Source organism: Schistocerca cancellata, chromosome 1, assembly GCF_023864275.1.
Source record: "Schistocerca cancellata isolate TAMUIC-IGC-003103 chromosome 1, iqSchCanc2.1, whole genome shotgun sequence".
In the NCBI taxonomy this organism is placed as follows: Eukaryota; Metazoa; Arthropoda; class Insecta; order Orthoptera; family Acrididae; genus Schistocerca; species Schistocerca cancellata.
The window spans coordinates 430,504,889-430,518,977 of NC_064626.1; the positions used below are offsets into that span (position 1 = coordinate 430,504,889).

General features: G+C 38.3%; 1 protein-coding gene across 8 annotated transcripts in view; it reads left to right on the top strand.

Moving 5' to 3' along the window:
• The window catches only part of LOC126176248 (AP-1 complex subunit gamma-1), a 191,794-nt gene that overhangs the window by 29,096 nt on the left and 148,609 nt on the right, over window positions 1–14,089 (top strand). For all 8 annotated transcript variants that reach the window (XM_049923397.1, XM_049923413.1, XM_049923405.1 and 5 more), the window contains 2 exons: window positions 112–258; window positions 9,417–9,655. In XM_049923397.1, the coding sequence (XP_049779354.1) occupies window positions 112–258; window positions 9,417–9,655 (386 nt within the window). The remainder of the gene's footprint in view (window positions 1–111; window positions 259–9,416; window positions 9,656–14,089) is intronic.

The window sequence follows — 14,089 nt, forward strand, 5'->3', positions numbered from 1 at the left end:
GTCATCATCTATCTCATGTTAACAGCCAGTCTATATGCTTTTAATAAGTGTGTTGTGTAAAGGTATTCAGAATACATAAAAGGATTTAATATTCATAAAATTGTTTTACAGGTACCCTGCCCATTTCGGTCAACTTGAATGTCTAAAACTGATTGCCTCTCCACGCTTTACTGACAAGCGAATAGGGTACCTAGGTGCCATGTTGTTATTGGATGAACGCCAAGATGTGCATCTGCTTATTACAAACTGCCTCAAAAAGTAAGTTTACAGCACTTTCAAAAATACTTTTTGATTTGGGGTTTGAAGTGTTTAAAATACATTGCCAGACAAAAAAGTGAAGCACACAGATGACACGATTGGATGTCAATGTAACTTTATTCACATACACACATGGCTGGTATGTAAATGAAGAGAGCTGCAATTCTTTGTGGCAGGTTGAAATTCATAAGAATGCAATAACATCGTTTCTGTTTAGTGTTATTGGCCCTGGTTTGTTATACACCGGTGGTTTGGTAAGTCTAGTAAAAAGCAAGAAAAAAGTTTGTCTCATGTACAACTCACCTTACTTCTCAGCATAGCTTGAGGAATATACACTTGGTCCAGTGATTATCTCCAGCTTTTTCACCCCATTGGGAATATAGGTTTGTCAATTCTGCGTAATACTCATTGATGGCAACTGTCACTTCCCCATTTGATGAAAATTTCTTCCGAGCTAGCTAAAGTTTCAAGTTAGGAACCAGGAAGAAGTCACTTGGAGCTAAGTCTGGTGAATAGGGCAGATGATGAACCAATTTGAGGCCAAATTCATGCAGTTCCACCATTTTATCACTGGCGTGTGGGATGGTGCAGTATCATTCTGAAAGAACAAGTTTTTTTACTTGCCAACATTGGTCTTTTCAGCTAATGCAAATTTTAAACAGTCCAGCAATGAAGCATGATAGGGTCCAGTTATTGTTCTGCCTTTTTTGAAGTAATACTTGAAGATCATTTCTTGGGGCTTCCAAAAAGCAGTGGCCATAACTTTCCCAGCTGACAAAATGGTCTTTGCCTTCTTGGTGCACGTTCACCAGCCTTTGTCCATTGTTTTGATTTGGGTGTGTGATGATGGATCCAGGTCTCGTCACCAGTCACAAATTGGAAAAAAAAGTTTTGCAGTTTATGACTAAACATCGCCAGACATTATGTTAAAACATTGTGCTGGATGCACTTTTGGTCAGATGTGAGCAATTTCCTCACCCATCTCGCATACAGCTTCTTCGTAGCCACTTATCTGTATAGCATACTATGCATTCGCTCAGTTAAGATGCATATAGTTGCAGCAATCTCGCGAGTTTTTATTAGGCAGTGTTGCGTTACCATATCACTGGTTTGCTATGTGGTGACCCCAATTGGACAGCTGGAGCACGTTTCATCTTCAGTAGCTGTTGTCCGGCCACATTTAAATTCATTAATCCAAAAGTAAATGGTCTTCAGTGATGGTGCAGAGTCCTTGTGAACTTCATCCAATTCTGTTGTGATTTGTGCAGCAGTCTAAACCTTGAAATGAAAATGTTTAATTACAGCATGAAACTCCGTTTTCTCCATTTTTAGTCACAGTCTACACACTGACCAATTCAGACGACTTTCAGCAGTGAACCTTATGCTGTACAGTGTTGAAATTCTTTATACAAACCTTGGAATAATAAAGCTAACGAGCCATGAAGGTGTAACAAAAAAGTTCCATTCTTTCATGAAAATTACCAGACTTATCAAGTGACCTTTGTATAAGGGGCACGAACAACATAAAATAGTGAGAAATCCCTGTGAAATACAGGAATATGTAGTGCATCTTTGTGTGAAGCAGCTTTGTGAGCACCTGGCAGAGTTTCAAAGGAGCCTCGGTGTGGGTTTTAATTTAACCAGCTGGTCGAATCTTGCAGTATCCAGATTTGTGGGGCAGTTGTATGTGACAGTGGCCCAGTGTTGTACTGCATGGGAACATAAGTGCAGGAATACTAGTTTACAAGCTTACAGTCAGTCATGTGTGACTACATCTTGGGAGGATTGCAGTATTTGGCACCAAGCACATTGTAACCTCTCACATCTACACCTGCCATCTGAGATGGTAAGCAATGGAAACCCTGCAACATTCTGTCATCCCACACTGTTGCACAGAGACTAGGAGTAACCAGACTAGTGAATTAATGTTCCCTGCCTAAGCTGATGTTAATACTACAATACAAATGGCAGTGCTTGTAGTGGTGCTGTGACCAGGAAGCAAAGGACTACTGCCGCATTGTGTTCAGCAATAAATCATATTTCTGCACTACTCTGGGTAAGCGTCACTGGTGCATATGACAGGGACATGACGAGAAGTACCATTCTCGTGATGTTTTGGAGAAGTACAGTGTAGTTACTCCTGGCATCATGATATGGGGAGCCATTGCGTATGACTTGAGGACATGGCCAGTAGTGACTGAGGGAAAACTGATGACGTCAGGGTACAGCATGGACATCCTCTTCCTCGTGAGCTACCTCTCATGTGCTGATATCAAGTGGCTAACTTTCAACAGAACAATGATTGTCCTCCCAAGGCATATCTCTCTATGAACCGTCTGTGTCATGTAGAGGTCAGCAAGATTCCCAGATCTGTCACCCAAAGGAATGTGCAGAGTCAGCTCAGATGTCAACTCCATCGTATTGCCAGTATCCAGGGTATCAAGAATCATTTGCAACAGTTGTAGCACAGCTTGCCTCAGGAGAGCATACAGTCACTTTATGACTGCCTCCCCAATTGAGTCAGTGTATGCACCCAGGCCAGAGGGAGTGCATTGTCATATTGGCAAGTGGTCTTATAAATTTGACTCGATTTTGTAATCACCGAAATGACATCAGATACCAGTTTTGCTAGAATAAGTGATTTACTTGATTCTGATGCAATTTATACTGTAAATGAGGGAAGGTAGAGAAAGTGGTGCAGCTGAAAATTCCTTCAGTAATTATACAGTGAGGTGACAAAAGTCATGGGATAGTGATATGCACATACACAGGTGGTGGTAATAACACATTTCTAAGGTACAAAGAGGCAGTGCATTGGCAGAGCCATTATTTGTACTCCGGTGATTCATGTGAAAATGTTTTGGACGTAACTATAGCCACGTGACAGGAGTTGACAGACTTAGAACACGGAATGGTATCTGGAGCTAAACTTATGGGACGTTCCATTTTTGAAATCATTAGGGAATTTAATGAACTTGAGATCCAGAGTGTAAGGAGTGTGCTGAGAACGCCAAATTTCAGGTATTATCTCTCGCAACAGGAAACACACTGGCCAGTGGCCTCCACTTAATGACTGCGCATAACGCCATTTGTGTAGAATTGTCATTGCTAACAGGCAAGCAACACTGCATGAAATAACTGCAGAAATCAGTGTGAGACATATGATGAAAATATCCATTAGGACAGTGCAGCGAAATTTGACATTAATGGACTGTGGCAGGAGACAGGCATCACAACTACCTTTGCTAACAGCAGGGCATCACCTGCAGCGCCTCTCCTGGGCTCGTCACCATATTGGTTGGATCCTAGACGACTGGAAAACGATGAACTGTTCAGATGAGTGTCAATTTCAGTTGGCAAGAACTGACGGTAGCGTTCAAGTATGGCGCAGACCCTATGAAGCCATGAACCCTAGTTGTAAATGAAGCACTGTGCAAGCTGATTGTGACTCCATCATGGTGTGGGCTGTGTTTATGTGGAACGGACTGGGTACTCTGGTCCAACTGAACCAATCATTGATTGGAAATAGATATGTTTGGCTACTTGGAGAACATTTGCAGCCATTCATGGACTTCATGTTCTCAAACAACATTGGAATTTTTTGGACGACAGTGTGCCATATCATAGGCTCACAACTGTTCACAATTGGTTTGAAAAACATTCTGGACAATTTGAGTGAAAGATTTGGCCACCAACATCGAGCAACATGAAGCCCATTGAAAATTTATGGGACACAAGCAAGAGGTTCATTTTATGCCCAAAACTCTGCACCAGCAAGATTTTTGCCATTATAGACAGCTGTGGAGGCAGCGTGACTCACTATTTCTGCAGGGGACTTCCAACGACTTGTTGAGTTCATGCCACATAGAGTTGCTGCAATGCACCGGGCAAAAGGAGGTCTGACACAATATTAAGAGGTATCCCATGACTTTGGTCACCTCAGTGTGTAATTGACATAGATGAGTTTACTAAATTAGCCAAGCTTACCATTTCAACAATGGTAATAATTCATTACGCAAACTAACAGCCACCACTATTCTACAAGTTCATCCTGGATTGATTTAAGATTATGTTATTGCGACAGGATAGACTTCTTGTTGGTGTGTTTCTGAAAAGAACTCTCAGATCGTGTTATTTGAACCCATTAGCTCCTGAATCGTTTTTTTTGTATTTTTTTATATTTGTTACTTATAACTTGTTTTTTGCTTTGAAAAAGTAGCATTCAAAGTGAAAAGAATACAAGTTTTCCTTCTAGTTTTAATATAATATGCCATACCATATACATAACACCAAGCTCAAATGAGAGCCAAATGTAAATTTATGTAATAAGTTTTACATATTTTTCTTCAGATAGAAACAAATCAAACATAAGTACAAATTACAAATCAAAAACAACAACGTACTTGGTTTGCTAAGCAGCAGAACATTCAACACACAGGCCCACTTTGAATTTCTTGTATTGTTACTGGGTACATGCTGATGTCTTACAGTTTATTCCAACACATTGGCTTCTTTTCCATTTGGGTATTTTCATAATTAGATTGTTCATTTCATCAAAGCAGAGTTTGTCTGCTACAGTACTGGAGTATGGGGTTTGTCCAGGTTCTTTCTGCGGCATCATATACCTTGTCATATATAATTGCTCAATTTCTCTCCAGAAACTTATGTGAGAGATTGCATTTCCAGGGATTGTGTAGTGGTTTCCAATAAACGACTTAAAATTACCCAGTACCGATTCATGTCATGGATATCTATCCTGCACTTTTTCACTGTTTGACAAAATTAAACAATGGAGAATCCAGGATGGAATAATGACAGTATTATGGAAAGAATAGATTGCTAATCCCCATTGAGTCACAAATAGGCACAACAGAAAGATTGCTGGAACAGGAAGCTTTCACCCAAAACGCCTCCTTCGAAACTAGACAGCGCACTCACACACACACACACACACACACACACACGTGCGCGCGCGCACACACACACACACACACACACACACACACACACACACACACACGACCACTGTCTCTAGCTGCCAAGGCCAGTCAGGCTGGAGGCTTGCTAATATTGTCATTACTCACTGTTTAATTCAATCAGTCACTTCCATACATGTGCTTGCTGTATTTAGTCTGGATGGAGAGTGAAGGAACATCAGTGTATTCCCTGAACTGCTAAGAATATCTTTTAACATTAGTTACTGGGTTCACATTAGGTTATATCTGATGCTACAGGATGTGATTTACACAGAAACAGACCATTTATCTTTTGTGTGGCAGAATGAATACAGTGAAATCTCTGTTTTTTGTTTTTGTGTGGTCCAGTATTAAAAAATGTAAAATTGAGGGAAATTCAGAATTGAAGAAAATGTTAAAACCACCAAAATACAAGAAAAGATATATGTAATTGGCATATTTGATTAAAAACTGTAATCTTGTCCAGTACTTTGTATAAAATCTGTGCAAGTGAATGAAAATAAATCTACAATACAATGTTTACACAATTTTTTGTGGTAATGAATTTCATTAGTTCTTTAAAAAATCACAGATGTGTGACAGCAAGTAAACACTCATAAAAAAATTGAAGTTGGTATCTGTGTACAGGGTAATAGAGCTATTTTCCGACATGCTACAAACACAAATTATATACTTCAAAACAAGTGTTTTTGAGATTCTTTTATTTGTGCTCACCCAGAAAAAAGCAAAAATTGGTGAACACAGTGAATTAAACCTAAAATTTTGAAGTGCGTTGAAAGGTGTTGGAATCCAATATGTGAGGGAGAGTGTTTCCCTTCTGTAGCCAATGGCAGTGCAGCATACTCTGGTTAGGCGAGTGCAGTGATCTCTAGTGTATTGCTTGCGAACTTTTCCTTGTTCATTGTGCTGAGTGTTTGAGGTGGAATGCTCTACAGTATTGCCAACACCTGCCGTTTGCACTTAAGCTTGCCGCTTGCTGTAGTGTAAACACAGCAGGTTTCATGAAAGCATAAATATACAAACAAGCTTTCCTTCTCATATGGTACTTATTTATACCAATGAATATGAAATTAAGTTAAGCCTGCTGTGATTTCAGTGTTTCTATGTCCCAGCAATTTGTTACATTTATGATGATCTGCCTGCCATCACAACACATTAAACACCATTGAGGACAGCAACAAAAGATGAACAAGCCATTGCGCAATTATTCACTGAACGCATCCTGTTAATTCTGGTGCCGCACATATTAAATGGAGTAACTTACGTTGGCTGTGGTCAGAAAGGCATGATATGTACCAGATTCTGTCGATGGGCTCCAGGTAGAACTACTGTAAGTAAAATTAATGCGTGGTAGTGAAGGGCATACAAAGTATGACTATATAAATTAAACCTAAGTGGAAGCCGCAGTCACTTCATTTGTTATACACCTATAGCGTTGCAACGACTGAAGAGAATCGTTCAACATCACAGAAGTGCAACCCTTCCACACATAACAGCAGATTTCAGTGCTGCGCCATTAACAAGAGTCAGGATGCAAACCATCGACGAAACATCGTCAGTATGGGCATTTGTAGTCTACGGCCCACTCATATGCCATTGATGACTGCACGACAAAAAAGCTTTACACCTCGCCTGGGCCCATCAACACCAACATTGGACTGTTGATTACTGGAAACATGTTGCCTGGTCAGACGAGTCTTGTTTCAAATTTTATCGAGCCGATGCACATGTATGGGTATGGAAACAACCTCATGAATCCATGGACCCTGCATGTTAGCAGGGGACTGTTCAAATTGGTAGAGGCACTGTAATGGTACAGGCGTGTGCTTTTGGAATGACATGAGACCCATGATACTTCAAGGTATGACACTGACAGGTGACTCATACGTAAGCATCCTGCAGCCATCCATGTCCATTGTGCATTCTGACCAACTTTGGGAATACCAGCAGGATAATGCGACACTCCACACGTCCAGAATTGCTACAGAATGGCTCCAGGAATAATCTTCTGAGTTTGAACACTTCCACTGGCCACCAAACTCCCCTGACATGAACGTTATTGAGCATATCTGGGATGCCGTGCAACATGCTGTTCTGAAGAGATCTCCATCCGCTCGAACTCTTACAGATTTATGGATAGCCCTGCAGGATTCATGGTGTGCCACTTACAACTCATTTGGTCTCAGATGTCAGTAGGACAAAATGGCATGGAGTCAAGCGAGGCATCGAGTAAGAATGTAGAATTGAGGTAAACCTCACTAGGAAGAAATATAAAATTGGGGATTTTTTAATATTGATCTTATTGTTTTTCACGGTGACTATAAATTTATGGTGTAGAATCATGAAAAACTTAAAATCAGAGAATGTAAAATCAAAGTTCCATTGCAGAACCTCTTTCATCTACCTCTACTTTTCGTCTTCTTTGGAAAGGGGCAATTTTTGGGGACAATATTCTTTCTATCACAATCCCAATAAACCTAAAATAACACAAAATTGCAATGACAATGGGCATAATAGAATAATGCCCGAAATTTCTTCTTTAAGTGTGCACATTAGGACTTAGCATTACTTTTATGTAACCCTGAAAGTGTAGCTTGTTTCCTCACACTACAAACAGTGTTGCATGAATTTAAATATATGGCATATAATTGTTGGTATGTAAAGGAACTACGTACAAATTTTGAACCAGAAGAATTACATATTTCAATTGTTACACTTCTCTAAATCCATGGTGTGATGTGATTCAGGCTGCATGGAAAAAGTTTAGATTCAACGGCAAAACATTCCATGTAGTGGACTGCTTCTTACAACTACTAACACAGGAATGAAAGAACAGCGATTCATCAATCCTTAAATAAGCATAGCAAAATTATAAAAGTTTATGTTATCGAAGAAATCAGTAAAAGTTCAGTCTTGTCATGTATATGATTAATGTAACGCTGCTCACTAATGGGTTGATTTTATGATGATTTATGGTGGAGGGCACTAAAACTAATGGGTTAATGAGGAAGATTGGTATTGTGCACAGAGAAAAGTTTTATCCAAGATTTGAACCATATGACAATAAAACTCAGAGTTATAGAGACTTTCTGAAATTGGGGAAAACACCTCACTTAAAAAATGAAACTGAAGCAATAAAATTATATTCAGACAAAATAACTCAACTGGGTGGATAAAAAATCTACTCACCAAGTGACAGCAGAACATACACATTAAATAAAGTTATAATTAGCCAAGCTTTCGGAGCCAGTGGCTCCTTATTCAGGCAGAAGGGTCGAAGGGGAAGGAAGAGGAGTGAAGGAAAAGGGTTAGAGAGGTCTAGAAAAAGGGATAGATTTCAGGACAGTCACTCAGAACTGCAGCTCAGGGGAGACTTCAACCTCTCTGCCTGAAGGAGGAGCCACTGGCTCCGAAAGCTTGCCTAATTATAATCTTCTTTTATGTAAATGTTCTGCCACCACTTTGTGAGTAGATTATTTATTTATCCAATTAAATTATTTTGTCAAAAATTGATTGTTTTGTTGTTATAATAAAATTATATTTTGTGTTATTTGCATTGTTTTAAAGTACTAATTTCATTTCATTTTTAAAGCTCTCATACATATATAGAAATCATGAGATTCATGTACTTCAAAGTTTTTAATGTTAACAAAAGTGAGTGAAGGGGAAATTATGCATGTTTCCTGTTGTTAACCCTATTATTATTATTATTATTATTATTATTATTATTATCTAGTTATGTCATACAATCCACATACATCAGATAACCTAACTTGTTACATTGTGTTAGTTGGCTTGATGCTCTCATATATGATTATTACCATTTCTTTCATACACTCTTTTGCATACTTTAATTTGGTCAGTGTTTTATTTGCATCAAGTTTCCTCAGTTGCGACTGTGGTTTAACGAATTCCCAAGTACCACTCTCCCAGAAGTTCCCAAGTAATCAAAATGTTATTTACTGTATGGACAGAAACTATGACACCAAAATTTTCTTCAAATAAATGCACAAGAATACAGTTGTTCCCGATACCTATTTTTTGTAAATGTGTGTAAACAGCAGAGGCCTTTTGTTGACACTGCAGATTTAGTTTTAAGTACAGTGACAAAACAAATTGTACTGTTAATTTGAAGTTTACTGTTTATGTATAAATGTATAACTGTTTTGTAAATTGTTTCAGTGATCTGAACAGCTCTACACAATTTGTTGTTGGATTAGCTCTTTGTACACTAGGAGCAATAGCATCCCCAGAAATGTCAAGAGACCTTGCTGCAGAAGTGGAACGACTCATGAAATCTCCTAATGCTTACATCAGGAAAAAAGCAGCATTATGTGCTTTCAGAATTATTCGAAAAGTACCAGAACTAATGGAAATTTTTTTACCAGCGACAAGGTCACTTCTGTCAGAGAAGAACCATGGTATGTTCTACATCTTTTGGAGAATAAAATACTTGTCTTCTGGAATTAATATTAAAATTGTATCTTAGGAGGGACGGTCAGTGTTGCTGGAACTAGCAAAGATAGTCAATTGCCTCAAAAACAAGTTCATAAAGTTATGCTCTACTTTGAACAGTTCCCTAGATACAGATGTAAATATTTATTATTATTATTATTATTATTACGATTACTACTACTACTAAATTACAAGGTTTTTTGTTATTAATTTCTAAACATTGATTAGGATTTATATGCTAGGATAAATTTCTAAATTTCATAAACATTTCTCCATAAAGGGGTGAATAAATAAGCAGGTTCGAAAGGATGTAGATTGCAGTAGTTATTCAGAAATGAAGAGGCTTGCACACTGCAGACTAGTATGGAGAGCTGCATTAAAACAGTCTTTCGATGACATGGACAACAACTACCACAATGATGCAGCAGTTTTCTGCATATGTTTTCAGCAAATTAAAAGGAAAAAAAAAAAACAGTAACATTTGCATAATAGTGATTTATTCGCAGTCAGACCAGTTGTAACAGTCAGTCAATCTCCACAGTTCGTATAGAATAGCCCTTATTATATGGAGGCAAAGCCTCAATCTGTAATCCTTTTTATTTAATTATAACACAATGCATTTTTGGCAGTCCACGATAGATTGTCAGCAAACCATGATCAGTTTTAGCTCATTTCTACATCAATTAATTTTTGTTTCTGTATTTTACAAATAAGGTAATTATATGTTTACTAGCTGGGCCCAGGGGGTTATCTACAGTTAAACAGTCAGTTGTAAGGAAACATTAATGCTGAAACTTACTACCCACACATATGTGCCATCACAAACGTTCTCTTGAAGGTATTGCAGCATGAGCCACTTGCAGTCCAGCGAAATGGCGGCAGATCACTGGTCCCTCAAAGCCCTCTCGTTTGCTTAAGGAAAAAATTTTTATGTGATTGAGTAGCAAAGTACAAAATGTGCCAGGAAAGGGAGTAAATATTTGCACAACTATTTGTGACGTGGCTAGTGAAGACAATATCATAATTATCTTACTATGTGTGGAAAGCCAGAAATCCGGTGCAATACGTCTGTATAAACTACAGTCCGAGACTTCCTGTTTTCCGTATAGAAATTTCTGGTTCTTGATACACATGAGCAGCCAACGTAGAGCTGTCCATACGAGAAACATGGGGTGCCCAGATGAATACGTGCCATTTTTAACGTTTGTCCTTGACTCTTATTTGTAAGGATTGAGAAGGCTGCTTTCAGGAGGTACTGTAAGAGTTAAAAATGGAATGGAAAATTTGTTTGGGATGATGGGAATTCGTGATATTAATACTCTCTCTTCCATGGTTCCACCAGTGATATAGGACGGCACAATATGCTTTCTCATGTCCTTGATGCTTAACCTGGTGCCATTGCACAATCGTGATGCATCCAGGTTATGCGTCAACAAGATGGGCTTCAGCTCCAACTTGGATTACAGCACTGCCGACAGCTCTAATGAATTTAGAAACTCTACAGGATATGACATTGTCATCTCTCCTCATCACTGGGTTGGTTGATGTGTAGGTGGCCACCTCACCAGGTACTGGAGCAATAATTTTTTATTGATTTTTTTTCCACCAATTCAGACTTAGATGCCAAGATAAATCTTCCACATAACCATTCCTTATTGCTCAAGCTTTCATGTAAGCTTGGAAAAACCTCATTAACTAGGTTATCTTCTGAGCTTACAACATTACAGAAGTGGCTTTCATATTTTATTAGGCCATCTGCATCCATTCCCTTGAGGCCCTCACTGATTTTGAGGAGATATTGAGCATAGAGCACAATCACGGTCGTTGTAGAGTTGAACTTTCATATTAGCTGTCAGCTGGGCCAGCAGCAAATTCAACAGAAATTCTGCTTTCATAGATTTGCGTACGTACTTCTTTCATTTGTTGAAACAGTTAAAAACTAATCTCTAGCCACACTTAATGCATTCAAGTGATGGTTAACTTTCAGTTATGAATTTTTAATCACATTACACATCCCTTGGGAGCAATAGTCTCATAGCCATCCCACACAAAGTTATTTGTTTTGCAATAAAAGGCAGCCTGTGTGTTAATTCAGAGTTTAGGCTAGCTACATTCCAAAGATCATCAAAATCTATCCAGTCGTTTCAGCTTGAATGGGTAACAGACCTACTAACTTCACAGAGAAAGAAAGTGAGCAATTTCTGGTTTGATGCATCGCAGATTTTATAACATTTGAATATTAAGCAATGTTACCTGTCCTCACTTGTGTGCCTGTTACCAGCAGATAAGCTCACTTATAACAATCCAACCTCATTAACATCCTATGATGCCCTACATTTAAAGGACATCTCTCAGTTTGTCATACTGCATGTAAGTAACACCATTGTTATAAGTCTTCACGTTGATTCCATAGATGACCGGGAGCTAAGGAACTTGTCAGTTTTCTGATGTTGATAATACTGGGTGTGAGCAACCTCATAAAACAATTTTTAAAAAAGCAAATATTAATGGGAAGCAGTGTTATAATTATATCAATTTCCTATAAGAAACTCCCACGGTAATAATAATAATAATAATAATAATAATAATAATAATAAAGCCCGTGGAGGCCCGGGAACAGAATAGGCCTCCGGTATGTTCTGCCAGTCCTAAAAGGCAACGAAAAGAACAAACCACTAATAGGGCTAACCCCCCTTTTAGTGTGATTAGTTGGATCAGGACAGAACTAATGAAGCCTCGGACAAGCGCTGTCATGGTCGGGGACGACCCTTGAACCCTATGCCCGTCCACAATGGTAACGAAACTGCTAGCCACATGGAAAATGATTTAAATCCAAATAGAGGTGTTTTGCAGGATATGCTTCCTGCAACCACTCTAGAAGGAAAACAAAGACAGAGGATGAGATGGTCAGATGAAGTTGACCGACACCTCATTTTCCGTTATTACCAAGCAACAAACTTAGGAACCAACACAACTGGACACAGATCACAAGTATACACGACATTTATTACCAGATACCCAGAATTAAAATTTTTAATGGAACGACGACTAGCTGATCAGATCCGTGTAATAATAAAAAATAACAGGATACCCCAGTCAGAATTAGAAAACATCAAACAACAAGTACAACAAATACTGGAACAAAATAATGGTCAATCAGAAGAAGAAGAAAATACAGTAATGGACTCAAACATCCCAAAGCAAACAAACAAAGAACAAGACGCATCAGTTGAACAATCAGAGGAAAACGAAATCTTAAAACAGCCACCAGAACAAGCACAAATAGAACACGAAGTGACACACATGTTAGATATAAAAGAAAAATTTCAGCTGACATATATAGAATACAAAGACACAAATACAGACATTAGACCATTCTTGCATAGACCACCAAATAACCCACAAGTCGAAACAACAATAAAAACTATCAACACAATCATACACAACAAAATAAATGAAAATACAACTATTTAAGAGTTACAGCAACTGGTTTATATAGGAGCACTCACTACACTAAATATACACACTAAGCAGAGATCAAAACAAACCGATACACAGAAGAAACCCACAAAACCAGCATGGCAACACAGGCTACAGATCAGAATAGAAAAACTGAGAAAAGACATAGGAGAGCTAACACAATTTATAAGAAATGAAATATCGGACAAAAAACGAAAAAGGTTAGGTAAAATCTCACAACAAGAAGCGATAGAGCAATTAGATGAAAAGAAGCAGAAATTACAAGCATTGGCCAAACGACTTAGAAGATACAAAAAAAAGTGAAAATAGAAGGAAACAAAACCAAACATTCAACACAAACCAAAAGAAATTTTACCAGACAGTAGATAACACACACATTAAAATAGACAATCCACCAAACATAACAGATATGGAACACTTCTGGAGCAACATATGGTCAAACGCGGTACAACATAACAGGCATGCACGGTGGATACATGCAGAAACAGACACATACAAGAAGAAACAGACACATACAAGATGATACCACAAATGCCTGAAGTGATAATTTTGCAACATGAAGTCACCCGAGCAATTAATTCTACGCACAATTGGAAAGCCCCTGGAAAAGATAAAATAGCAAATTTCTGGCTAAAGAAGTTCACCTCAACACATTCACATCTAACTAAATTATTTAACAGTTACATTGCAGACTCATACACATTTCCTGATACACTTACACATGGAATAACTTATCTGAAACCTAAAGATCAAGCAGACACAGCAAACCCAGCAAAATATTGCCCCATAACATGCCTACCAACAATATACAAAATATTAACTTCATTCATTACACAGAAATTAATGACACATACAACACAGAACAAAATTATAAATGAAGAACAAAAAGGCTGTTGCAAAGGAGCACGAGGATGTAAAGA